The 26,166-nt window shown below is 40.5% G+C and overlaps 1 protein-coding gene across 5 annotated transcripts in view; it reads left to right on the forward strand.

The window, feature by feature from the left end:
* The first annotated feature begins 1,619 nt into the window (after positions 1–1,619).
* ADAMTSL3 (ADAMTS like 3) overlaps positions 1,620–26,166 on the forward strand; it is a 179,574-nt gene continuing 155,027 nt past the window's right edge. For 2 of the 5 annotated variants that reach the window (XM_039557993.1, XM_039557995.1), the window contains exons 1-2: positions 1,622–1,903; positions 9,225–9,316. In XM_039557993.1, coding sequence (XP_039413927.1) covers positions 1,885–1,903; positions 9,225–9,316 — 111 coding nt within the window. In that variant the 5' untranslated portion in view covers positions 1,622–1,884. Of the gene's footprint in view, positions 1,904–7,111; positions 7,244–7,855; positions 7,985–9,224; positions 9,317–26,166 lie in introns of those variants that run through there. The other 3 variants (XM_039557996.1, XM_010391094.4, XM_039557994.1) reach the window with 3 other exon arrangements.

A 26,166-nucleotide genomic window follows, 5' to 3' on the forward strand; every position in this document is an offset into this window, starting at 1 on the left:
TGCTGTAGGAAACTCATTCAGCGTGAGCATAAAAATCTCTGAACATTACTGTAACTGTTAATTACGCTGTTTGTTGTAGCAGTTACAGGAAACATCAATTAAGATCTTAGCTTATTATTATACACAGAAAAATAATCTTGGCATCATCTTAGAGTTCTTTAAATGTAAATACAGATTTTTATGAAGATTGTAGTCATAAATTCAAGCTTCTTTATATAGGTGGACAGGCAGGTAACCTAGGAGAACAGCATAGCTGGCCCCAAGAGTTTAGCTGGGGAGTTTAGAATTAAGTCATTTATACCTCTGGATACAAAGTTACAGAGTAGAGAAGGATATAGAAGAATGTATGGATCCACATCAAAGATTTTTTTTCTGACCATCTTTACACATTTGTATAAAAACCCAGGATATAATTTCAAGATTCTAAAGCTACGTGCAGCATAGGAGTGACACAGAGCCAGACTGAGCTCCTCTGGTTCTTGTCCGAGCAACACCACCAGGAAATTCTTTCCTGCAGAGCTGTTTCAGTGTTTTATTTTGATATAATGAGTACTTGTTTGTCCTTCATTGCCAATAGAAATCTCAATTCAAGAAAAATAAAAAGTACAGTTTAAATCTGAACATGTACCTCTAAGACCAAGATGTGTACATCTGAGGGCTTCTTTCAGCTTTGATACCTCAGTCCTCTACAAAGAACACTGTGATCCTATGCCACTGCCATGCTTGATCATTGCATGTTACTGGCCAGCTGTTCAAATACGTTGTATGGTTTTGGAACAGATGCAGAACAAAGCAAGAAATCTGCTATTCTAAGAATATTTTTCTAGCCTGCCAAGGCTTTGTAATAATGCAAACAAAAACAGCTGAAAGAAATAGTCCAAAAATAGTCTGAGCTAGTTTTATCTTTTGTGTTCTTTACCTACTCTCCCTGTGCGAGAACAGAAGGAGGCAACTTAAGAAAAGCATAATGGAAGTCTGTTGCTGATTCTTTTCTTTGTGACATTTTTTTCTGACTTCTTCTTTGATAGTCTGTATTACTTAGACCATAAATATAGCTGAGAAATTCCTGCAGAGATAAGCTTGTGCCATCCTTTCCTACTGTTTCAAGTTTAAAGATACTAAGAATATTCCAGGATTAAGAGATAGGGAGGAAAAAAATGTGGGAAAAAGTACATATCCCAGACTAAATCACAGTAAAAACTATTCTACAAATAGTCCTTTTACAGTAAAATATAGATATGGGAGATTTAGAAGCTATTAGCAGATGCCACAAAGTTGGCATAAAAAAACCTGGATTTTTTCAAGTAGCTTAATGAGCCCTTGATCTTGAGTTGGTGAAATTAGGTGAAAAAAAGAATACAGCAATGAAGTAATACAATAAAAAGCAGGAAAAAGTCAGGTAAAATTTCGTTATCCTTTTCCATAGGTATCTTCTAACTAATTGCAGCCAGGTGTAAGCAATGTGTCCCTATTGGTCCCAAAATGTTATCAGGGCTCCCAGTGCACCAACAGCCTTCACGACCTTGACCAGCCTCAGCTGAGGCTTCTGCCCACGCTGCTTCCCAGGGCTGCTGGAGCTCCATTTAAGCTCTGCCCTGGGCCCAATTCCCCTCCTTTAACCTCCTTTGTGGTTTGCTGAGCTGTGGGCTCTGGTGGCTCATGAACTGATTTTTTGGCTTGCTTTGGACCAGCCTGGTTACTGTACCTTTGCCAGGGCTCTTTGTACCCCTGGCTGTCCCCAATAGCCCCCTGTGTGTCTTACCTAGGAGCAGTGGGACAGGGCCACAGCTTGTGTCTCTTCCCTCCTGCCTACCTAACTGGGCTTTCTGTCCATTGGGAAACAGCTGGACTTCACCACTCCTTGGATGACAGTTTGTTAGAGCAATGACTGCTAAATACTTAGGTGAGTGAAATTTCTAGACTTTTTTTTTTTTTTTTTGGTGACCCAATACAAAATGCTTGAATTCACATTTACTTTTCAAGGACTAAATGCAGTTGAGTCTGTATATAGTAAGCAGTCAGGCTTGGCTATTGTGACATTTTTTTTGCTGACAAACATAGGCATAGATGCAGAATCAGCATAAACAACAGAAAGTTTTGTAGCAATTTAGTGTTTTTTGCTGAATGTTAATCTGCTGTGTAAATCCTGAGGGTCTCTTTCTAAATACCCATTGGAAGTAAATTAAGGTGTCACTGGACAGTGTAACACTTTGAGGAGTCACTATACATAGCAGTAATATTGTTTCAAACTGTATTACTCTGAGGCGTTGGAATGTATCAATAAACACCTTCCTAAGCAGCCTCTTTACAGATAGCTGTTAGTGACTCACACACAACCAGAGCTAAGGAGGACAAATTGAGTTCTGTTGGCCTGATAATGGTTGCCACAGTACCAGACTAGGTACTTCTCCATGAGAAAATTAGAGTTCACCCACCAGAAAGGTTAAAGGGCAGTTTCTGTGTCATTGGTGGTAGTACACAGAGATGGGAAAGGCCTTTGCAGAACATGTCACTGCACAAATGACCCTCCTCTGCAGTACTGCGGCCTATGCCTCTATTTGCCTGGTTAAATTAAGCAGTACAAGTCAGTTGGCTTATAGTGGCTTTTGTCTGCTTTGGAACAGCAGATAGTTCCTTCTATAAGTTGGTAACAGAGGAAAAAATTAATCTATTTGTGGCCTTACGAGATGCAAACGTAAATAACAGATTTTGTTTAGTAGAATATGAAATGTAGAAAATACACCAGATAATAGTATTTTGTAGGTGACACTGGGCAAGTCTCTGGCTTAGGCTGTCCTGGTTTCCAGCTGCCAGTGCCCAAATTCTGCTCTCAGCTACAAACACAGCAGCTGTTGCTATGCATATTGGTATTGCTGTGCCCAGCACCTGGCTCGCTGTGTGAAGGTGCATGGTGGAGTGTGCATTCATCCTCTCTTCGTAACCTCACTGTGTGTGTCACTAGTATTCATCCCAATGATGTAGCATGCATTTCTTCCAACTTTTTAAATTTTGATTCCTTCTCCCTGTTTGCTGCTTATGTTCTCTTCCATTTCCATCTTGGTGGATGCTCATGTAGTGACATGTCACATGTAGTGACTCATCTTGTCACACACAGTCCACCTACTTTGCTCTTGCTCTTCCCCAGTGAGCCATTACAGAGAGGGCAGGTCCTGCTGACCTTTGTTGCTCATGGCTTGCAATAGAATTGATTTCCTCAGAGCCCCTGTTAATTCACCAAATGTTGCCTCTTTCACATAGCACTCAATAACATTTTATTTTTCACAATCACGGAAGTGAGTGCCATCCCAGAATGAGGACAACAGGTCATTGTCACTGTTGCATGAGAAGAAAATGGCAGATGAGTTCAAGAATCCAATATGCCATATCCATAGTCTCAGTGGGGTTATGTTGTTTTGCAAGCTAGAAAGAATATCTGTTAACACATAGCTACGTGTAGATAAACTGAAACTATTTTACCTCTGCAATGAATTTTTCATTTTGCTTTATCTGCATTCAACCTTTATCTATACAAATCCATAATTTCTAATTATGCCCAACATAATCGCCTAAATCTTTTTGAGAGTATATTTTGGAAACCCACAAAATGATCATGTAAGTGTGTTGTAAGTTTATCTCAAAATGTTGACTCTAACATTTCAGTTAAGGCTGTGAACTAGAACAAAAAGTAAGTTTGTGCCATTTGAAGGTATGTTTGTTTTGCTCCTACTGTATAGGATCATAAATATGCAAATGAACCACAAGTTGTTTTGCTTAAGCACCAAAGGAATATGACAGACAAGAAGGGACAAATATTTATTCAAATACTTGAAATAGTGACCATTTGAATATATTGTTTTTGGTTAATTCTGGAGTCATTTGAACGCAAACTGAGAGGAAGACAGTAGTTTTCTTCTGTAGTGTTTAGGTCTATACATAAGTAGTTTTTCTTTCTGTAAGCCTCAAGAATTTTTTTTTACTTACTATATTGATGGAGCTGGTTCCAAAGCCCAGGGCAAGGATCTACATGGAATGCAATGGGTTCCATAACACCAAGAAACGAAAGACAGGGTGCTGGGGCTGAACTTTATACTGATAGAGGCTTTACTCTTTATAGGGTATAACATACCTGTGAAGGGCGACAGTGTGTGATTGCTCTCTGCCCTGGAGGGTTTGTTATTTCAGGGTAAACAAGCACCCTGTGCACATACAATGCAGGGCCAAAGAACTGATCAGACTGTGCCAGGGTTCTTAATTACTCTAGTTAGAGGAAATTTAACATTTTGCTTTCATTAATCAATTGGGAGCAGCTCTATTACTGATAACTTTGAGATGTTGAACCAAAACGCAGTTTCTGTGTGGGGCCTCTGCAGGAGACTTCCAATTTTGCTATACATTAGTCAGAATGCTGATTTATGAGCTTAAAGTTGTTCTGCACCATTTCAGTGGATGTTAAGTTTGTAGTTTAGCCAAACATATTTTCTCTTGAGTAGTAAAGACTTTTGTTGCGATGAAAGAATGGCCTTCATGATCATCTGATTTCCTTAGCTGAACTTGTTTCAGGGAAATAATATATATAAAGTGGAATCTGTTGAAGTGGTATGTCTACCTGCATTTCAGGACAAAGCTAAATAGAGAAGTATGGGGTTTCTCTTTTAAATATGAATGTTTTCTATTAATATTCAAGGAGTGAAATTTGGTGGTTATCATGTGATTTAACAGAGCGGTTTTTTTGCCAGACCAGAGATTTAATTTTTTTTCAGTTTGGCCCTTTGGCAGCTATATCTTGCAGAATCTTTTTTCTCTGGCACTTCTGCCTGTGCTGTTGAGTGCAAGTTGAAATTTTCTGTTACAATTGGACATAAATCAAGAAATTACAAAATATTTCATGGTTATGTTTGATAGTGATGACACATGGTTTTCACTTAAGTCTGTGTAAAGCAAAGGATAAGACCATCATATTTCCAATCTTCTTCCTCATGAAGAAGAGCCTGTGCCAGCTGTACAGATAGATGACATTGCCATTATGTGCTCAATGAGATTATGAGTGCAAACGTCTGTATTTCACAATTTTATGAACAGTAAGGGCTTTAGAGTTGTCATTTTAAATGTAATTTAAGTTATGCATATTTTAGAGACCAGCAAAAACAAAGCATGTGTGGAATAAAAACACCTTGCTAAAAGCAAGAGACAAATACATCTGAACTGAGTGTTAAAAGTTTTGCTATAGTTTGTTATTCAAAAATTGTATACTGACTCTGCTGGGATAATGTGGCATGAGTGGGAATTAAAAGACTGTGTGGTAAAAACTGCTACTAAGGTAATATCTAAAGCACTTGACACTGGACCAGGGATGTGCAAACATAATGTAATAGGCAAAGAACAGAAATTCTGCCTTGAAGAGTTTATAATCCACATGGACGAGATGGAGTAAGCAAAAAGGAAGTCAAGTATTTCTTTAGAAAATGATGTTTTATTTTAAACTTGAATGGTCAGTTATTTTTTGCGGAACTGCTGACAAACTTCTCCAGGTATGAAAATTAAGCAAACAGAACCTCTAAGTTTGTGGCCCTTTTAACTTTAGGGTGTGTGCTAAGGAGTCTGCTGTGGAGCTGCAGGTGCTGTGAATTTTGAAGTGCTTGTTTTCAATCACATCTTGCTTGGACACCTGAGTGTCATTCAGTTTTTTCTTGGCTCAGCAGAAGGGGTTATGGAGACCTCCAACAGGAGTCAATATTTCAAAGCTTCCAGATTCACTGGAAGTCTAGAGAGAAAAGAGTGAAGTGGCAGGAGCATAACGTGAGGCTGAGGTGAAGAAATTAAATTAGATAAAGGAGAACACAAATCAGCATTCAATGAGAATGAGATTCACACAGGAAAATGCCCTGTTTTCACATAGGAAAGTGCTGTCCAAAACCCTGTGTAATTTCTGGTAGTAGGCTAAAGCTGTTTTTGTGCTCCAAATACTGTTATTTTCTGGGAGCTCATCTCCCTTGCGAAAAGGATGATTTCAGTGTAACAAAAACAGACCATGGATTGTGGGAGAGAATGGTATTAACAACACTCAAGTAAGTTCAGCAGCTGGGGTAAGACCTTCCTGATCTCTACTTTCCGAGGTAGGTACCACAAGGTACTTGTGTTGTTTACTGTAATGCTGCTTTCTGAAATCTCCCTGGGGGCTAATGCTTGTGGCTGCTTATCTCCATTTTCTTATGTGCTGTAAAAATTCAGACATAGAATCTCTAACCCGGGACCAGGATCACATGAGGAATTAAGTGTGTGTGTGTGTAAACAGCAGCCTTGCTTCAGTTGCTGAATTGGATGTCAGCTAGGCTGCTTTCTAGTACACAATTCTTCTACACGCAAATTTATTGCAGATGAACACACGTTTCTAGCACTTGCATATATTAATTTTAAGAGAAGAAATATTCTGAGTAAGGATGGTGCCAGCTGTGTACATTCCTAAGATGGCAGGTTTTGAGGGTCAGCTTCATCACCATGGTTTTGGGAAAGGAAAATGTATTTTCTACATTAGATGGTCTAATGACTAAATTCTAGCTTTAAAATCACCTGTGATCAAGTCTGAAGTATATGCTATCTGCATGGGTATGCCATTTTGGAAGATAACAATTATAGGGTTATAACTGATGTCACAGTGAAAGGACTGTTTAAGTAACTGTGGCAACTGAAATGGATGGGAAGCCAAGCTCTACAGAAAGTGGATACACTTTCAGCTGAGAGGGATTAGAAAAACAGAGGATCGGATCCTTAGCAGCGCTCTTGTCTGTTACACAGCCTATTATCATAATGTACACACTGGGAGGAGCAGCTTGCCTCAGGTGTCAGGGCGCACCTGAGACAGAGCAGCCCGTGAGTTCCAGAGGCACGGAGGAGGCAGCCCGGGCAGCGCAGGTGTCTCTGCGAGGTCGCGGCCAACCTCAGCGCTGCTCCCGGCCGGGCGTGCGGCTCTCTCGGGGCTGCCGGTGCCGGGCTCTGCAGGCTGGTTTCAGCAGAGGGCACTCTGTTCCTAACGATAGAGGAGGCGCCTTCCCGTGCTGGTGAGAAACCTAAACAGATTGGAAAAGTTTCCAGTGCAACATATTTGAACAAACTCTTCATCGGTTATGTTTAGTTCGCTGGAGCATATTTTTAACTTCAGTGGCAGGGACCAGAGCCCTTTCTCTACGTGCTGCTCTTAGCGGACTCGACGAAAGTTTGGAACATCAGTGGAAGCCGTGGTGCAAAGGTAGAGGATTTTGGCGGTCCTGTTTAGCAGCTCGAAGCTCAGAGGGAGAACGAGAGCAAAGCTATCGTATGAGACATACTCGTCAGATTTACAGTAGGAAACCTAAAAATATTGTAGAGGGCAGCATGACTGAAGACCTCCTCGGTGCGAGCAGATTTGCAGCTGTATTGTGAGAGTTACTTGCAGATGAGACAGAGGATGGTTGTGGTTTTGGAAGCCGCTTCGCATAAGAAGCAGGGGCTGACTTCACGGTAGCTTTTGCCCCTCGGGGAAAGACGAACCACTCGGTCCGTGGCTGCCGGGGTCCCGGCCCCCGACATCGGAGCGTCGCCAGTGCCTCCGCAGCCGGGGGTGGGGGGGACGGGCCCGCTTGGCCGCCCGCCCGCTCTTGCTGGCCGGGGAGGCAGAGGCTGCGCGGGGGGTGCCGAGCGAGCGGCGGGGCCGGGCCGGGCCGGGCCGTGGCCCCGCGCCGCAGGTGGAGGCGCCCGGGCGGCTCCGGCCGGGGCCGGGCTGCGGCGGGCGGGCGGGCGGGGGCGGCCCGCTGCCAGCAGCCTGTAGGACCTTGGCTGAGGCGCGGCGGTGGGCTGGAGCCTGGCGTGAGGGAGGGGCCGCCGCTCGCGGGGCAGGATGCTGCATCCCCGGTGCCGTGACAGACGAGGCTCTCCCGTGCGCCGGCGGTGCCCGGCCCGCTCCCCGCCGCCCTCCCGGCCCCGCTGCGCGCTCCCCGCCGCGCCGCTCCAGGTGGGTGAGCTCGGCGGCAGCCCCGGGCAGGGCAGGGCAGCCCCCGGCCCTCTGCCCGGAGAGGGCGGAGCGGGGGGCGGCAGCGGTGCTGGGCGAGGATCGCTCTAGGGGAGGCTCCGGCGGGGCACGGGGCGCTGGTGCTTGTCCGGTACTCTGGCCAGGCACCCGCACCTGGGAAATACCGGAGCCCGGTGTGTTTGGCCACTTGGGTTTCTCGGCAATGCCTGGACAAGGGGGGGGAAAAATAAGAAGTCTTCTTTTATTGCAGAGTTGATACTTTTGAATGACAAAAGCATCCAGGAGCGCTAAAGATTTTGGGAGGGAGGGGAACTCCAGGATGTTTTTGGAGGGAGAGAATAAAATGCTTCTTTCTGTAAGGAATCTTAATTATGTTCAGTTGACAGGTGCAAGAACTGTTTGGATAGATGGTTTTCCTTTGGGATGCCTGATTTTTTAGAAAGGAGTACTTTATTTGAAGGAGTATTTTGCATATACTGTAGGGCTTGGCTCACTTGTGGGGTGGTGGCTGAGGGGAGGGAGGGCTGTTTGTGTGTGTGTTGGGGGTGCATGAAACTTGCAGGGTTTTGAGATCACTCTTGTAAAGTATGGTCTAATAAGGTGCATTGACACAGGGAATTAACAGAATTAGTAGTATTATTACATGATGGGTTTTTTTTGGCAATTTTAAATTGGCAAGTCCGTGTTGGCTTTGTAATTTTGATGATCACTAAATTGATGTCTTTTTTTTTTTTTTTTTTTTTTTCTGAACTCTGATTAAGCCCTGATTGTTTAGTCTCTGAGCTGTTATGATCAGAGTTTTCAAAGGCAGTGCAAATGACTGCTGAAATCCTAGGGCTGGGCTCTCATCTTTGAGTGGGTGAAAGTGCTGGAAAGTACATCAGAAATTCTATGCTCCTTGGATTTTACATTCTAGAGATCAAGATGGAGGGATTCCCAATTTGATAAATTCTCCTACATTCAGGAGATAATCAAGCTTGTCCCCTATTGCCAGCTTCCCCAAACCTCTCGTTTTGGTCCTTTTCTGTTCCCTAATTGGAGCTGCCTCACCCTGCAGGCTGTGCTCATGGCATGCGCTGCACGCCTGCTGCTCTGGCCAGCACAGCTCTCCAGTGTTTGCATTGCACTGCTTCCAGCAGCCGGCCCAGTTTGCTTTAGTCATTGAAATTCTGGCGGAGCCCACTTGATTTTGTTTGTAACTTGAAACAATTTCTCTCAGCAGAGCCCCAAGGCATGAGGATGGCCAGCCCCAAAGCCACTGGGCTCTCCTGGGAGATCACTTGGCTTGCTTTTGCTCTCTGTGCTCACCTACAGGTAGGTAGTGAACTTGTTGCTGTTGTCGTTCCTGGTCCTCTCAGGTGATAATTGCTGCACACTTTGCATGGCTGTTTTTAAATAGAAAACTGCTGAAGGGGCTGCACTGTAATTAAAAGGCTCCCAATGAGAAGATTTTCCTTTCACCAAACCTTCAAAGACATCAGTGTGGGAAGTGAACATTCTCTCTCTTGCTCAGTATGTTGTACCTGACTTTACCAAAGGGTGGTGACCAAAGGGAGATCTTGCCAGATGTGTAATGCCATGGGTCTTTCTAGGCAGCACAGCTGTTCCTTTGCCCCTGGGAGTTCAAGCACCTGATAAATGTTAAGGTGTGCTGTAAGGGACAAACGTTATAGAAATATCTGGGTAGAAACATCTAAAGCATTTGGAAGTGGGAAGGCAGGGAAGGTGGCCCAGAAAGGTCTTTGCTCCAAGTGTTCAGTGAATACAGGAACCACGGAGGAAAAACCATAGATGCCATCTGATCTATTGCCTGACACATGAGCCTAATCAGTTCCAAGAAGTGAGTATTTCAAGAAATATGGTGTGCTGGCGTACCGCAGAGATGTTGTTATAGTATGTCATTCTCCATACGGATAGTTCCCACAGCACAAAATGTTTCAAGGATTCTTCAGTCTTAAATACACACAAATCCAGAAATCCTTAGAAAAGGATGGCTAAATAAACTGAGTTTTATTTTTTAAAAAATAAATAGGAAACTTTTTTTGAAGCACTGCAGTAGTTTTCAACAAAAAAAGTGAAGTCTTTAAATAAAATCAATGTTGATGTGTTGCACTGTTTGTGCTATTGCAATGTGGAAAAATGGAGCGTGGTGTGCTGGGCAGTATACAAACATACATCCTGATGAATTTTGAATTGAAGAACAGTACAGCAGGCAAAAGTGAAGTCTGAAGGAGTATGAAGAACTGAGGAGGCTGCACTAGACAGCTGAGTAAGCTGTGATCAATTTAGGGTGGACTTTGAGGTTCGAGGTGGTGGGAATGGGGCTCCAAGGCATCCTTAGTAGCACAGCTGAGTGCTCTGTGTGCTGTGAGTGATTTGGCAGATGATGAACACCTCCTCTTTGTGGATTATGGTTGCAGCTAACCAGTACACTGGTTACTTGAGTAAAGAACTTGCCATTAAAGAAAAAATTCACCTCTGTATTAATTGTGCAGTAAAACACAGTGCATTCAATGCATGTCTGAGCAGACAGGGCCACAGTGGGATCTGCTTTTTGCCTGCATGTTTCTTGTGCAAGGACAAAAATGTTACAGATTTGCTGTGCCTGTTCAGCTTGTATTTTTGTGTGCAAGCAGTTGAGTGGTGCTGTAATAACCAGCCCTATAAAACACTCAGAAAATAGTTTATGAAGTTCCCTTAATAGTTCTGTTCAAGAAGAGAATAGAAGCTCGGAGAAGGGAAATGTCAATTTCGTTTTTGGGCCTTTTGGTTATGAAGGGACCATTTTTTTGCCTTTACAGTATTTTTCTTGTATTTTTTCTTTCATGTTATTCTTATTGCAGAGCTGGAACCAGTAGTGGCATAGTTTCCTCTTCTCCACGAATGGTTTGGCATAGCTTCACTTGTCTCTTTATAATAAAAACAACCCAAACACATTGTAGTAATCAATTGGCTATTGTGAATAGCTTTATGAACATTTCAATCCAGGTCAAATTTTATGGTCTTGATTGTCCTTTAAAATACTGTAATCTGTTTGGCATATTTGAGTCATTAGCACTTAACCCCAATCTTGTAGGCAGCCTTTTTGCTCCTAAGGTTTAGGTGTTTTATCACAAATTTAGGCACATTAAAGATATTTTATATTATTTAACATAACATTTTTGGTATCCAATAACCATTAATTCTTTAATTGGTTGCTTGGGGCCATACTGTATGGACCACACACAGCCATTTTACCCTAATATTGTACGGTAACTTCCACTTCTGTTGTTTTTGGCTATTAAAGTGCTTATGTCTGGAGCTAATCAATTAGAAACAATTGGATGCTGGGCAAGGTCACAAGTCTATGTCATATCACTTATGTGCAATTGATTAATTTCATCCTGCTTGAGGCAGGTACAGAATAAAATAATGACCATTTAAAAAGAATGTGGTGGGAATGTGGTATGAATGTAATGCAAAGAAAACTTTAACATGAGAAGTTGTGAAAAAGAGGTAGCTGTTCCTGAGAAGCAGTGGAACTTAACTTTGGTTATAAGGGTCCCTTCTGATTCTTCACAGAATGGTAGCAAGCAGTGTGGTGTTTAGCTGGGCTCCAAAATTATCTCTGCCCTTGCAGATGTGCTGTGTCTCAAATTTGACAAAATTATTTTGTCAGTGGCAAATTAGTAGCTATACTAGTAGCAAATAAAACTAGTAAATTAGGTTTCCTAGGACAACCCAGGGAACAGTTTACCCCTGAGCATTGCTGAGCTGCCTGATTGGTAAATCTGCTCTGTGACCAAGAGCAGAGACATAAATCACTCAGGAAGAGATCACTTATGGGTAAGCCTTGGCCAAGTATAGAGGTGACCTTTTCTCCTATGTGCCAATATAAACGAAATTAATGGAACTGCATTAGTCTAAAGCCAGTGGTAATACAAGCAAATTTGTATGTTTTTCTTGAAAACAAAAAAGATACTCCTCTATCAAATGATAGCAGCAACATGGAATAATTGTTTCTAAAGATTTAAATGATGACTCTATTCAAAGAAGTTACTGTAGTCTACAGATTATATGTATTTGGGAATGTTAACTATATCCCTAGACTTGAATTTATTGTTACATATTGTGTAAAAGGCTCCTAATTTCTCCTCACATTGTAGCAGGAGAGCTATTAATTCCACAGATTTTAAGGGATGGTTAAACTAACAAAGTAGAAGTGTCCAAGTCCAGTTCTGCTATTCTGAAGTGATCTCTTGAGTGCATGTTATTTCATATTGGTAATTGAAAAGGCAGGATGTTCAGCCTGGTAACCAATCTTTCTTAACCTTGTTGATGGTATTTTATTACACCATTCAGCTAGATGCTGTTAAATTTGTTATGAAATGTATGCAGGACTGTATATCTTTATGGTCTTACTAATGGATTACTGGCAGGAAGAAATGATGGCTAGCAGATTTGTATGGGCAAATATATATCAAGAATTTTACACATGGATTCATTTTAGATTTATTCTCTGGTATGTTGTTTTCAAATCAGGAATATGCTGATATTTTTGTAGGTTCCTACAATCCAAATGAAACCCTCTACAAGTCAGTACATTTTGTCTCCAAAGACCATGGCTTTGGTAATGTGTGCAGAGGGAATAACAGCAAAGACACCATGTCTGGATATTTAAGAAGCATTAGGTCTTGGTTTCTGTGGAAGGGAAAGTTTCATAGGTCATATATTCATTCAATAAATTGTTGGTTGCTTCCATGATTTATGTTCCTGCAATTCCTGCCTGTATTATGGTCTTTTCTAACTATCTGTGATATTTTGGAAATGCAGGAAATACATGCTGAAAACATTATTGTCTTCAAAATGATTCTGCTATAACCAATCTGCCAAAAACTACCAACATAGTAAATGTCTTTAAGGCTGAGCTTTGCAAGGCCAAAAATCTGATGTCCATTATAAGACCTAGTGGACTTGGAGACCATCTTCATGGAAAACCTTTGGATTATTGTTTTACAGTCACTGAATGTATTGCTCACTGATGTCCAGAAAATACATTATGAGCTATGTGCCCTACCACATCCTTAAGTCTCCAGTAACCTTGATCAGAAATATCAGGATGAGATTGGCAAGTCCTGAGTTAAATCTGAAGCAGTTTTCTGTTTCTGTAGGCAGGTGGCAATTCTGCACCCATCTGGAGTTTTGCCATCAGCCTCAAAAGGCCTGTGGTTTCATTCTTAGTGTGAAGATTGAGTTGCTGCTTCTAAAGACAAATAACACATCTGAAACTGTGTGCAAGTATTCTGATTTAAAATATTCATTGCTATTGACAAGGTTGCAACTCAGTGACTGCATTACCAGAAAACTTATGTTTAAGTTTCTGAACGTGCTTTAAATTTATGACTGGTAATGATTGCTCAGCCAGTGCTCATAGAATCTGAACTGCTGTTACCCTCAGTTTACAATCCAAGAGTGGAATTGCCTGAAAAATTGATGCATGTGTCTTGTGACTTGAGACACAAACTATGTATGAATACTTTTTAAAATGTAGTCATAAAAAATTAAAGTCAGCTATGGGAGGTGACCAAGAGTACAGATGTCATCAATGAAGGCATCCCTTTACTCTCCAAGTTATTTGTTACTATGATAATTTCTCATGAAGTTACACTGAAAGTTGGACAGAAATTCTCAGATCAGTTGTATGTAGAGCTGCAAATTGTTGTTTCCAAGACCAGATATCCAAGATTCTGGCACATTTAGAGAAGCCTTAAGAACAGGAATAATATCTAACAACTGCCAGTGGCTTCTAATTTCTCTTGAAAGAGTAGTCAAGAAATGAAGGAATGGCTCTAGGATGATCTTTGGTTTCAGAAGATACTGGAATGCTTAGTCACTGATAATTACTCATTCAGGTCTGCTTTGTGCAGCTGGGTCCTTCATATTCCTTACCAAATTGGGGCATAAACAGCTCTGAGGTGGCAGTTCTGCACGGCGCACAAAATTCTGTTCCTGCCATTGCATCACACAAAATGTACATGATTTGTTGTACTGATATTAAAGCTCTTACTTTTCATCCAAAATTCAAGATTTAGCCATCCAAAAGAATGCATTTTGCTTCAAAAGTATATACATTTTAAAATCGGAGTCCTTTTTATTTGCTGTTACTTCTAGAGCCTGTAGGGTTCACTTATTTGTCTTTACCTTCGGTTTTTGGACTTGAAGCTTTTCTTTAAACAGTTCTGCATGTTCACCTGAATCCCCAGGAGCTCTAATGTGGCTTGCAATGAAGTAGTAAAGTATATTAATTTCAGTGATACTAGGAGCAGAGTCTTAATTGTGCCTCTATAGTTGTTTGTACTGTAAGTCTCTCCAAGGTATATCATATTGTGCAAATGTTGTACTTTAGTCAAGTCTGTGTGTCATCACAGTTTTATGCAGCTGATAATACTGATGGTAATTTTGTGGCTGTGAACAGTCCAACACCGTCACATTTGAACAATTCCAGTGTAATTCTTATTAGGCAAAATCTCTGCAAAACAGAGCCAGTTTGTTTTTGAAGTACAGTTTGATAGTGAGCACAACATTCCGGAAAGGACGTTGGATATAGCCATGGCAACTCTGGAGAGGCTACTGAGACCCACATGGGAGCTGTACAGCGCTGCAGTTCTGATATGCTCTGTGCACTCACTTTATTGTCAGTGATAGACAATAACTCCTTTAGGTTTTGACATCATGCACATACCTTTCCTCCCCATAAGGGGAGCACTTGATATTAGCTGAAGGCTGTAATCTGTCAAGTGCTCTTGCATTTAAGGGTCAGATTTTCAAAATGCCCTCACTCCAGCTTGTAGGAGGAAGGACAGTTCTGTGAGCTCCCTTTTGGATGATGACAGATAGAGAAGGATTTTCAGAAGGGTTTGTGGAGTCTTTGTTTTGATGACTTTCAGTAAGACTTGAGACGTTAAAGGCAAACACTGTTAAGTACTGAATTGCATTGGTAAGTGCTTAGCTGGATTTTTCAAAACGAGGTAAATTTCAATTAATCTAATGGGAGCCAGGCATTAGGTGCCTTAGGCACTTCTGAAAACTCTGGCTAAGTATTTTTCATCGTATTTAGCTGATTAAACCAGAACTTCCACCCTTAAAATTCTTTTGAAATAATAGGTTTCTGGTGTGTAGGTACTAGTATTTGAGTGCATATTTGATAATATTTAAGAAGTGCAAGTACAACTGTCACATGTTTATAAAGGGAGGGCAGTTTTTGAGAACTTGGCCTAATAAATCCCTTCCAGGCAGCATATTACATAAAGTGTTTAGCAACAATGTTATTTCTGTTTCTAATTTTGTATTTATTAGATTTAACATCATTATGGAGGGAAAATGGAAACAGTATTTTCAGTCTGTTTTGAGAAATGTGGTTTCCAAGAATTGTCAGTTTGTCATGCTTCTGGATGCACTAGAAACACAGTGAATGCAAGGCAGCTCGACAAAATTGTGAAATAATATTAAAACAGCATTTATGATTGCAGTTACTAGATTGTTGTTGTATGCTAACTGTTGTCATTGGTGTCCTGGTGGGAGGTCCCAACTGGTTAATGAGGCTGATTTGTAGCATTAAATAAGTGGAAATTTTGTTTATATGTAGAATCATGTATTTCTCTGTTAATGTAATGGCGTTTTTTTCTGTCATCAGGTGCTTTGCCAAAAATTGAAGCTGCTTAAAATTTACAGGATGCATCCTGTTAATGCATGCAAGCAAAGCAGGGTAACATTTACAGTGTGTATGCGTGAAAGGACCTGTAGAGGCTCACTGCATAGTAAATCAAGGTGTAAAGAGGAGAGTTTTAGCTGCCCGATCTCCTGCCTTTTAGAATCATAGAAAAAAGATGGGCATGGACACACCTGCACTGCTACAGAATGTGAAGAGTGAGGCATTATGTTTTCTCAGTCTCTGGCAATAAGTGTTTCCTGGCCTGCACCTTGCTGAAGCTCTGAGAAGATTGCAGGAACTGGCTTTATTCCCAGCTGGCTGATTCAGCAAGAAATTAACTAACTCCAACCCCCCTGGTTTTGTTGCAATTTCCCTGCTTGTATACGTGGCTGTTTGAGGCCATCTGCTGGGATGGAGAAATGGGAAAGGATGGGTTCTGGTTCTGATAATTTCAGATTTGCCTCTTCTGATGGACATTTTCTTTGCTTTCTGAGCTACTGCAGCCTCTTGTGGTGTAGCAGTGGAAGCAGAAGGCTGAACATCTGTAGACATATAACAAATGAAATATGCTAATATATGATTTGGCTTCCTCTCCTGAGAGCCTTCTCTTATTAGATGTTTTCAAGGTCTCATTACTCATTTGGTGTTTTGTTTTCTGGGGTCTTCAAATACTTTTAAACCGTTCCCTGGTTGAGTAACATGGATGTTGGCTGAAAAACCCAATAGCACGGTAGTGTCTTCAGTATTGTCTGCTTGCTAGGTGATATCCTAGTTGTAAACTGCCAGGTACATGTGACATATTATGGATTCCTTCAGCTGATCTCATCAACGTTTCTTTTGAAAGCAGGATGGAGAATACATCTGTCCCTGGAGAGATGGGCTGTGTGTGCTGTATGCTATGTCGGGGATTTTGCTAAAGCCACTAACTGATGAGACTGCTTGAACAGGCTCTGGTTTTGTCCCCTGATTTTATAACTTTATTTATATAAATATAAGGTGCTTTATGTGACTAACAAATTACATGTTTCCTCTAGACTGGTGACTCTCAGGTAAGTCTTTTCATAGAACAGCAGTTAACAATCTTGATTGAACGTTAGGAAATTACACAAAAGGAAGGTGTAAGACAAAGCAAAGAGTTTCATCCTTTCACTGTATGAATTCCTGGTTTGCCTGTGCTGTGCACTGTATACAGTTCAGATCCCTTTATGAATGGGGGGGGAAAGGTTAGGCAGGAAATCAGCTGGTAACTTCTTTCTTTTGGTGTAAGAACTGAGTGCCTTTAAGTAAAACTGCTACAGGGAGATTGAAACAATTAAAGGTGGCTTTCTTCCATGTAATGGTATTTGGCACTCCTTCCCATACTTTTTGAATAGAAGGTTACATGGATTTCAGGGAAGATCCACTCCATAACACTATACAGATGAACCCCAGCAGGCTGGGAAGAGTGAGGCCAGGAAAGGATTGCAACATTCTTGCTCTGGACATGCTTTTTGGGTCCAGTTGTTGGCTGCTGTTGGAAGCTGATAGACTGCATTGTTCCTTGGTCTGAACCAGTTCAGCTGTTTTTAGGTCATTTTGGTGTTTCTTGGGGCTACACTTGAGGATCATTGAGCTAGAACCAATTCTAGGTGTACTGTCAGTTATGACTCACAATTTAAAAATTAACAAAGAAATGCATTCTCCAAACTCCAGGAGTATCTGGAGGATTGTCCTGGACGTAAGAACTTGCTCTAAACCTAAATGGGTGCCTACATTCGGAGCTTTTTTGTGTCTGCCTGAAATATTTTTTTATTTTTATATTGTTATTAATTTTTTTCATGAAAAAACTTTTAGGATGCTTCTGGTATATTTTCAAATGCTAGAATTTTAGAATGATTTTTAAAGTATGCAAGGAAATTCAGGCTTAATTGCTGGAATAGCTGCTTGTTTTTAAACAAACACTAGTATTTCCTTGAGGAAGATAAACATAGAAATAGCTTCTGATGTTTTACTAAATATGGCTTGTCTTAAGTTCCACTTTCATGATGTGATTAGTCCTTCTGTAAAACACAAATATTCCAGATATTTTCCCTGCACGAGAGAGCACTTGCCTTCCCCTCAGTGTGAAGCTGCACACCCAAATGCTTTTCCCGTTTCCTTTTCCTCCCTCTTTCAGTTAAATTTGGAACACAATAGGTTTGTTAAAACTATAAGGAAAATCTCCAGAATGCTATCTCAGTGTAGGGGGTTTTACCATGCAGCTGTTTATCTTCTGCTAGGAGGGAGCTATAAATGTACTTTTAATGCCAGGAGTTGGGCTTAAAATGCTGTTAGTTATCTGGTGGGAATAGATTTGAAAATTAGTAAGCAATTAGGTCAGTGGGCAAATACACTTTACTTAATGTTGTAAGTCTCATGGGCCTTTCCAATATCCTGTTAGCATCACCTGTTCTTAACACTCAACCTTTTAAAGCTTTTCCCTTATGCAGAGTGACAATGAAAGGGAAAATTTTGTTTAACTCATAAATGAAAATTAATAATAAAATGTTAATTTAAAAACCCCCAACTTGCATGGTTTCTCCAAGGGAAACAGAGATGTTCTCAGAACACTAAGCTTTTCTTGGAGAAAATTTCTTCCTGTAGATAACCATCTTGAGAAGGGCCTTAGTTGGGATAACAAAACGTGTGGGTTTTGTTCTGATCTTTTGAACTTGCTTGAATTATGTCCTTAGCAGACATCAATGATGTATGTGTTTGTAATTGCTTATTTTTCTTGCTGAATTTAGACCTCTGTAAGCCATCTGTAATGTGTCACATAAATGCCACTATTTAGAAATGGGGGAAATGTAGGAATTGTAAACTTTCTTTTTCACTATTTCAAATGTTAAGGCTAATCCTTGAGAGCACTGAAGAAAAGACCTAGTCCTCTTCAGCCGTACTGTTGAGTATCTCATCATGCCTTGTCTGCCAAAAGCTCACTTTAAATCAGTGATAGTAAGAGAGCTCTTGTACTCCAGAGGCACAAGATCCTTCATGAGGTTGCTGTGCCACAAGTGAGACCTTATTCTGTAAAATTCAGGCTTTCTGCTTCAACAGTACAACATTCTGCACTTGAGTACCAAGTGAAGTCTGCAGGCACTTTGCCTGAGACATCAGTGGGAGTTTTTCTGGAGTAATACCTGCCTATAGGAAGCAAACTGAGGCTGAATTTAATTAGTGCTAAATAGCTGGCTATCATATTTCCTGTTGTGTTGTGTGACTCAGTCCATCTCTTCATCATAGAACTGCTAAGGACAGATGGCATTTAAAGTGTTGCCTGCAGCTGTTTTCTTGAAAAATGACTGTATTTGTCTCTCTGGGGAAAAAAAAAAGAAAAAGTAGATTTAATAAAGATAATTTTCCTGTTGCTTATAAACTTTGCAAAAGTTGAAGTGCATTCCATTTTTTTGCATGTCACTTTTTTACTTTGTGTGTCACTGAAGACCTTTTTATCAGGGGTTACAGTCCATCCCTGCTGGCAGGAATTCCTCTGAACTGCAGTAGAGGGAAACATCAAAACTGGTCCTTAGAGCACGTGCATTGTTTTTCAGGAGAACTGAAACAGAACATGGAAACTCACTTTTTAAAGATCAATGTGGCTTTTTGCCAGAATTATTATATTCAGAAGATGTCTCTGAACCTTTTGAGGGGTTGCACTCTCCTGCTGCATGGTACAGTTCTGAGAGTAAAGAGAGGGAGACACGAGCTCACCACCAGTGAGGAAGACAGAGCTGATTTCTACATGTTAGCAGCATTTTGTCTGTGCATATGAAAATTGACATCATGGTGTAGGAATGTTGACCGTGTTTTGCATTTTGCTAGCTGCACTTACTGGAAAGCATGTGTTTCAAAGGGAGTTTTCAATTTTTATGTCTTTGCTTCCATAATAGCCCAGTCTTATTTTGAATGTAGGCTTGAGCTATGAATAAAATTTAACTCATGGAGTAAGATTGCTCTGGCACAAAATGTGAATGAGTTATGCAAACATTAACCAGTAATGTACATTATTGGACATCAGAATAGTCAAAGCCAACCTTTAGGTTCCACTGTTACCACTCAAACGTGTCTTACTCTGTTTGAGAATGCCTTACTCTGAGAGTAAGGATGCTGAGTTTGGCTTTTTTCTCAAGAAAAGCTGCAGTAAGTGTGGAGAAAGCTTAGCTGGCTGCACAAAACCAACCCTTTGGTTGTGGGAAATTTCCATGAATCTGATTTCTTAGTTCCCGATGGGTCTGTGAAGGAAGGGAGCTGAGAAGTGAAGAAAAAAGACTAGCAGCAAAGAAAAAGTGGCACTAGCTCTTCATCTGGAGAGTAATCATTCAGATAAAATTGGCAAAATTCAATTAGATTATCTTTCAATAACGTGCTGGCTTCTCTCTTCGACCTTCATAATCCAATTAATTTTCCCAGAGTTATACACTGTAGAAAGTTGGCAACCCAAGTTTCCCATGTCATCAACTCTATCCAGTCTCCTGAGAAAGGGTTTTCTGACTGCAACATCCTTGCACCTGTTAGTTCTTCCCCAGCTCTTCCCAAAATCAGACTGCTGTGAACACCTTCATGTATTTATTCCATGTTACTGAAGCAATTTATTGACTTTAATAATGGGATTCCCCAGCTGACAGGAGACAGGCCCAGTTCCATTAACCTGTTCTTGTGATGAAGGACCCAATTCTTTTTTTCAGTGTCTTGGATCGATTTGAAAGAGTTAGACATCTGTATTGTGAGAAATTACATCTGTGTCTTTTAGTGAAATCCAAAGTACCTAGTACCTGTTAAACAGTCTATGCCTTTGCCTGCAGAGAAAAGTTATCCCTTTTTCTCACAAGGAGCATTTAACAATCCCAGAAAAATGTAACTCTCTTCTTCAGTGGTGCTGTGCAATATCTCAGTCCACTGCTGAAATGTTAAACTTTGTTCCTATGTGCATGCTGTGTGGAAATAACTGCATGTGTAGCATATGTGATTGCACTAATGAAGTCTCAGGCAAACTGAGATTGTCTTTAGTTGAGTTTTAGTCTGAACTAAGTTTTAGACAGCTGCAGGTTCCTGATGGAACCTGCCCTACATACGAGTTAAAGGGCTGCTGCATAAAACAGTGATTTACCCCAGCACTACTTTTAGTTGACAAATTAGACACAATCAGAGCTTTTTTCACAGCTAAATAAGGATATGGGTCGATTGATAAAAATGAGGAATTATTCATGTTGAAGGGTGATGCATTTTGCTAGGCTGAATACCTGCTCCGGGGCTTGCAGTGGCGTGATTGGTTTTGTAAAATAGGGGCCTGATTCAGGATCTCTTTTGTGTTGGAATTGACTCTTGGAATAAAGTAGCTTAGAAAAAAATCCTGTTCAGAGCTCCATGATTAATATCATTTAGGTCAGAAATAATATATGGAGCACCTGAATAGAAATAAAATCTCGATTTCTCAGGACATTCTTGATTCTAATGGATCTTGCTTTCAGAAATGCATTACTCTGTGCAGGTATTTGTGTTGAAACTTGTCAAGTTCTGTTCCTTGATACTTGTTCTATTCAGCTTTTAAAATGCTGGTGTGGCTCATCTGTGTCCATTCCTCTTGCTGGAGGGCTGCCCTAGCCAGTGCAGTTTCCATGGGCTGGCAGCACCAGAGGATCTCTGCTGCAGAAGGGATTTTTCCCTCTGTGGATTTGTGGGTGGGGTACTCAGCTCTTCCCCAAGGCTCTGGAGCTGCAGGGGCCTCTCAGTGGGGATCAGTGCTGGCTGCTGTGAAGGGCACATAAGAGCTTGTGTTTTTCAGAGTCATGTAAGCTGAATGGCAAGGCTCTCACCTAGCTGTTATTTTCCTACATCTTGGTAATGTTTACTTTATTTTTTTTATTTGCCAGCTGCAAAAAATTTAATGATTATTCTTAATATTTCGTCAGAACATTTCCCCATAAACAGCTGTACTTCAGATATATCTCGAATATTCAACTATTAATTGTCACGATACCTACCTGTGACTTTTATTGTTTATTTCTAGAATCTGATTTCAAGGATGGCAAGAACTGTACAAGCTTTATTGTTAGGGGTGAAATTTAAACTTTATTGGGATTAAGTGTTTAATAGTATAATTTGCTGCATGTGTTGCAGATACAAGCTGCTATGAATAGATCCTCTGTAAAAAAAAAAAAAGCATTTGATATGTTATGTATGGACTTAAATCCAATATGTTGTTATCCTTAACTAAAGGAAATTATAAGAAGAGATTTACAGGGAAGGGTTTATTCTATTAACTTTAATTTCTTTAAAACTTTTCTCATCTGAAGTAGAACTTGGTTTCTGTATTTTGACTTTGTTTAAAATGTGCCGTACATAACTTCCTCTGTTCCTTGAATATTATTCTGGAAATAGTACAGATTGTCTGTTTTTCATCTACGTGAGAAGATGAAGATACAATTAGTAGCAGTAGGTGGATTATTTATTTAAGTGGGGTGCCCTGATTTTCTATTTGTCCACTCACAGTAGACCTGAGGAGTTGAGCACACGGTTTCCTGTTACATTACTAGATTTTTTTAAAAAATGTAATTTCTATACCTTGTAAAGAACTGGGAAGGGAGCCTCTTGCTTTCCTACATGTCTTTGACCCCCAGCCTCCCAGGAAGTAGTAGTACAGAGCACACTGATTTAGAGTAGGCACTGGTTTGGATTCTAATGGCTTTTAGGTAATAAAAATAGGAATGATTCTGTGTCTGTAAATGGCAGAAATGAAGAGTCTTGGTCTATTTTGAGATTTAGAGACCATATTAAATCTTCTTGGCATAGAACTTTTGACTGGGAGATTTAATTATTGTCCCATACTTCCTTTTAAAGTGTGTATCTGCTTCTTTGAGGGTTTTATATAAGTAGGTAATCAGGCTTTTTTGGGGGGAAATTGGTTGCATTTTTTTATAGGACAATTTGCAGTCAGTACCTTTGTTATTAAAGCTGGAATAACTCAAAATGAGGGAAATTGCTGCATGCATTATCTTAACTCTAGGAAAGAAAAATCATATAGGGAAGGGATAAGTCTCACTGAGTCATTTTTGAATGGTTTTCTGCAAGAGGACAGAAAATTTTAGCCCTTGTGCAATGTGTAGGATTTCCTTCTGCCTTTCCACCAGGAACTATAAAAAGGTTGTATAAAGACACAGAATAATTACAGCCTGAGTCAGGCCAGCAAATTGGCTTTTTCACTATAATCACGATAAAAGAACATCTTTCTTGGCCAAAAGGACTGGGCTATGAAATAGAGATGTTCTGGACTGATAATTCCAAGTACAGCCAATCTTGCAGAGAAATACACAGGTTAAGATTAAATTTGGATCTTGTTATTTAAAATGGATGCTGTTTAGGCTTCTTATAATAGCGTTTTACTGTGTAGGGTGCAGAGGAAACCAGGCCTGTAAAAAGTGCAAATGAAAAGAGGAATACTGCCACAGATAACTCCAGCATGGCTTAACAGTGAGACTCTTATTGTTTGCAGTTTGCAAAGCAGCAGAGGATGTGAAGAAATGTATAATTATGCAGGATAAGAATAGATCAACTGAATCAGTAAGATCACAGTATTTCACACCACTGCAAGTTCACCAGCGAAGGTTCCAGTTTCAGTAGTTTCTGGTGTCATGGTTGTCTTTAGGCTGAGATGTCATAGATGCATAGGGCAAAAGGAATCTTCTGCAATTAAATAAAAGGGCAGATGAATTTATTTCCCTCCCTTTGCACAGTCCATTGTTCTTGGATTCTGTCTGTATTTTGAAAAGTCTTAGAATGCTAAAGACAAACATATGAGAATCTGGAACCATGCTAAAGCTTTAGATACTGAGCTGTTAGGGTTGGCCTCCGAGCTCACATTAGCTTGTACTGGCAAACTAAGAGCTGACTGCGGATAAGAAAATTCAGGGGAGGTTATTGCCACAGATCCTTCCAAAAGTGCTCAGGAATAGTTGAAAAATATTCTGTAGGAATAGTGCCCCTCTGTAAATCTTCAAAATTAAACTGTGCTGTCGAGAATTCTGTTTAACCTTAAGTGCAAATGGTAGTGGTAAAAGAGCAGCTGCTAGATATAAGAGTGGATGATCTTGCACCACTGGTTAGACATGAGGCATGTACTGGGGACTCCACATTCCCCCTTCCCCTTGCTGGCTTTAGAAGTAGTGAGCAGAGTATCCCATGTCCTACAAGAGGCATGACAGTTTTTCAAAGGCAGGGTCAAAGGGAAAGGAACAAGATTATGTGTACTCTTTTAGAATTCAGTATATAAAAACTGCCTTCGAAAAGCTTTTCCTTAGTAGTCATCCTACTTCTGAGAAAAATAGTGGTGTTTTCCACTTGGCTGGAGCAGGAGAGGCCGAAGGACTCGCCTTCTAAAGGATGTCCATGACACTTAGAGCTGGTGGCTCATTTTGCATGCAAGGCAGATGTGTGAAGAGATTTGATTGTACCGGCAGTAACAATAAGTCAGTTCCTCCACAGCCTTTACTGGTCAAAGCAGGAGGGTTTTTCAGTAGCTTAACTACAGTCTCTGCTTTGTGTTCAGCTGTGGATCTCTAAGTTTCAGCTGCTGGTGGATTCAATGAAATGCCAGGAACTTGGTACCTGCTGAAAAGTTATCACCTCCTCTAGTCAGCTTCTTCAAACTGCTGCTAAAGAGAAGGAGACAAGACCATTTATCCTACTATCCATCTGCTATGCCATCGTAAATCCAGCGTGATATTGTGGAGTAAAATTATTCTGTTAAATTTCCTGTAGAAAGATAATCACAATTGGAAAGCAGTGCATGACTTATGACATGTCTCAGCTTGTCTGTCCTGGGAACTATCCATTGTACGTACACATCTGCTTCTGTACACCCACACAGGATGGGAAGATATTCCTCCACAGGAAGGTCTTCCGTTCCCTCAGAATGCAGGTGGTATGAATTGGCAAATCATGGATTGTGGATGTGGGGGCCAAGTTCCCAGAGCAGCGCACACAGAGTGAAGCAATTCACTCAGCTGCTCGGATGAGAATACAAGATGAGTGAGTAGGAATACAACCACGTGGCCCATCTTTCTGTGTTCCTTCTGTGATAACTGTTTCATTCACTTATACTTGCTACTTGCTGCATTTGAAATCATGACCATTAGAAGACTAAAAATGCTATGTAATGAGATCAGTCGCAAGAAAGACACCTGGTGCTTAAAATATTTAAAGAAAATGCAGAGCCTTTAATAGGGCATCATACATTTTTAAATTCCAAAACTCTAGACAATGTCTTGCCTTTGAATTACAGATGTTCCTAAGTGCTGTCCATTTTTTATCCTTTTTTTTGTTCATTGAATGCTGTTCTGTAATCACCTGGATAATTTTAAAGTTGCTTAATGAAATTTCTTTGCTGGACGTGGAAGATGGGTGACCAAGTTGTAGTATTGAAACTATCCTGATTAGAGCAGGCGCCCTGTTCTGAATTAGCAGTTTCTATTTTCATTTTATGTCTGACTGGCTCAGCTGTGTCTTTTAACATTTCAGCAATTCTGGTTCATTCAGAGGATTTATTTCATTCTTTCCAGCAGCAGGGCCTGTGTTTATCTTTTCTCACCTCAGTAAGAGCCCTTTCTCCTTCACCATATCAGTCCTCCAACATTACTGTACACATTGTATAGAAGAACAAAAATGAGTCATTAAACTAATGACCATTAGTCTTAACAGTTGTCAGTGAACAGATGCCTGCAGTGCCTGTCATGTGAGCTTTTAATTGCTCTGGGGTTTGCTGCTAAAGCAGAGTAATCTAAGTAGTGGCTTATTAGTGAGTGTACATGTGAAATGCTGTCAGTTAATGCTGGCAAATGAGTTGTGACCAGGAAGGGAACAATCTTCAGATTAATGGTATGTCCTCTTACACAGTTGCACTATTTGCTTTTTGTTCAGTTATTGAACCTTTGTTTAGTTAGTGTTTAATTTTTAATGCTGGATAGTGTGTCTGGCTCAGTGCAATGCACAGTTAAAATTTTGCCCTGCTTGAGATGCTTTCACTGGCAAGAGAGAACGATGAAATACACTTGAACAACCACCCTTTCTCCCCTGCAGAAAGTGAGAGGAAACTGAAAAATGGATGGATGATAAATATCAAGACTGGCATCACTGGATTGAGGGAATAGTTAAGCTGAGGTTTAAAGGTAGCTGAATTAGAGTGCTTGGAGAGCGAGTCGTGGTGTTTGAACAGTGGACCTCAGTCTGGGAAACCATTTCAGCAGCAGCACCTCAGGTGGGAATGATGGTACTGGAAGTACCAATAAAGTAGTCAATAATCTCAAAGTGGCAGATGAATGATAAGACAAAAGTAATTTCTTAGGGAAAAATGGCTTACTGTGAAGTTGCATGCTTTGCCTCATTGTTGGTGTATCAGAATTCCTGACACCAGTAAAGCACAAAAAGCTTTAAACCTCTAGAATATTTGCAGAAATGCTTTTGA

This window comes from Corvus cornix, chromosome 10, assembly GCF_000738735.6.
Source record: "Corvus cornix cornix isolate S_Up_H32 chromosome 10, ASM73873v5, whole genome shotgun sequence".
Lineage (NCBI taxonomy): Eukaryota > Metazoa > Chordata > Aves > Passeriformes > Corvidae > Corvus > Corvus cornix.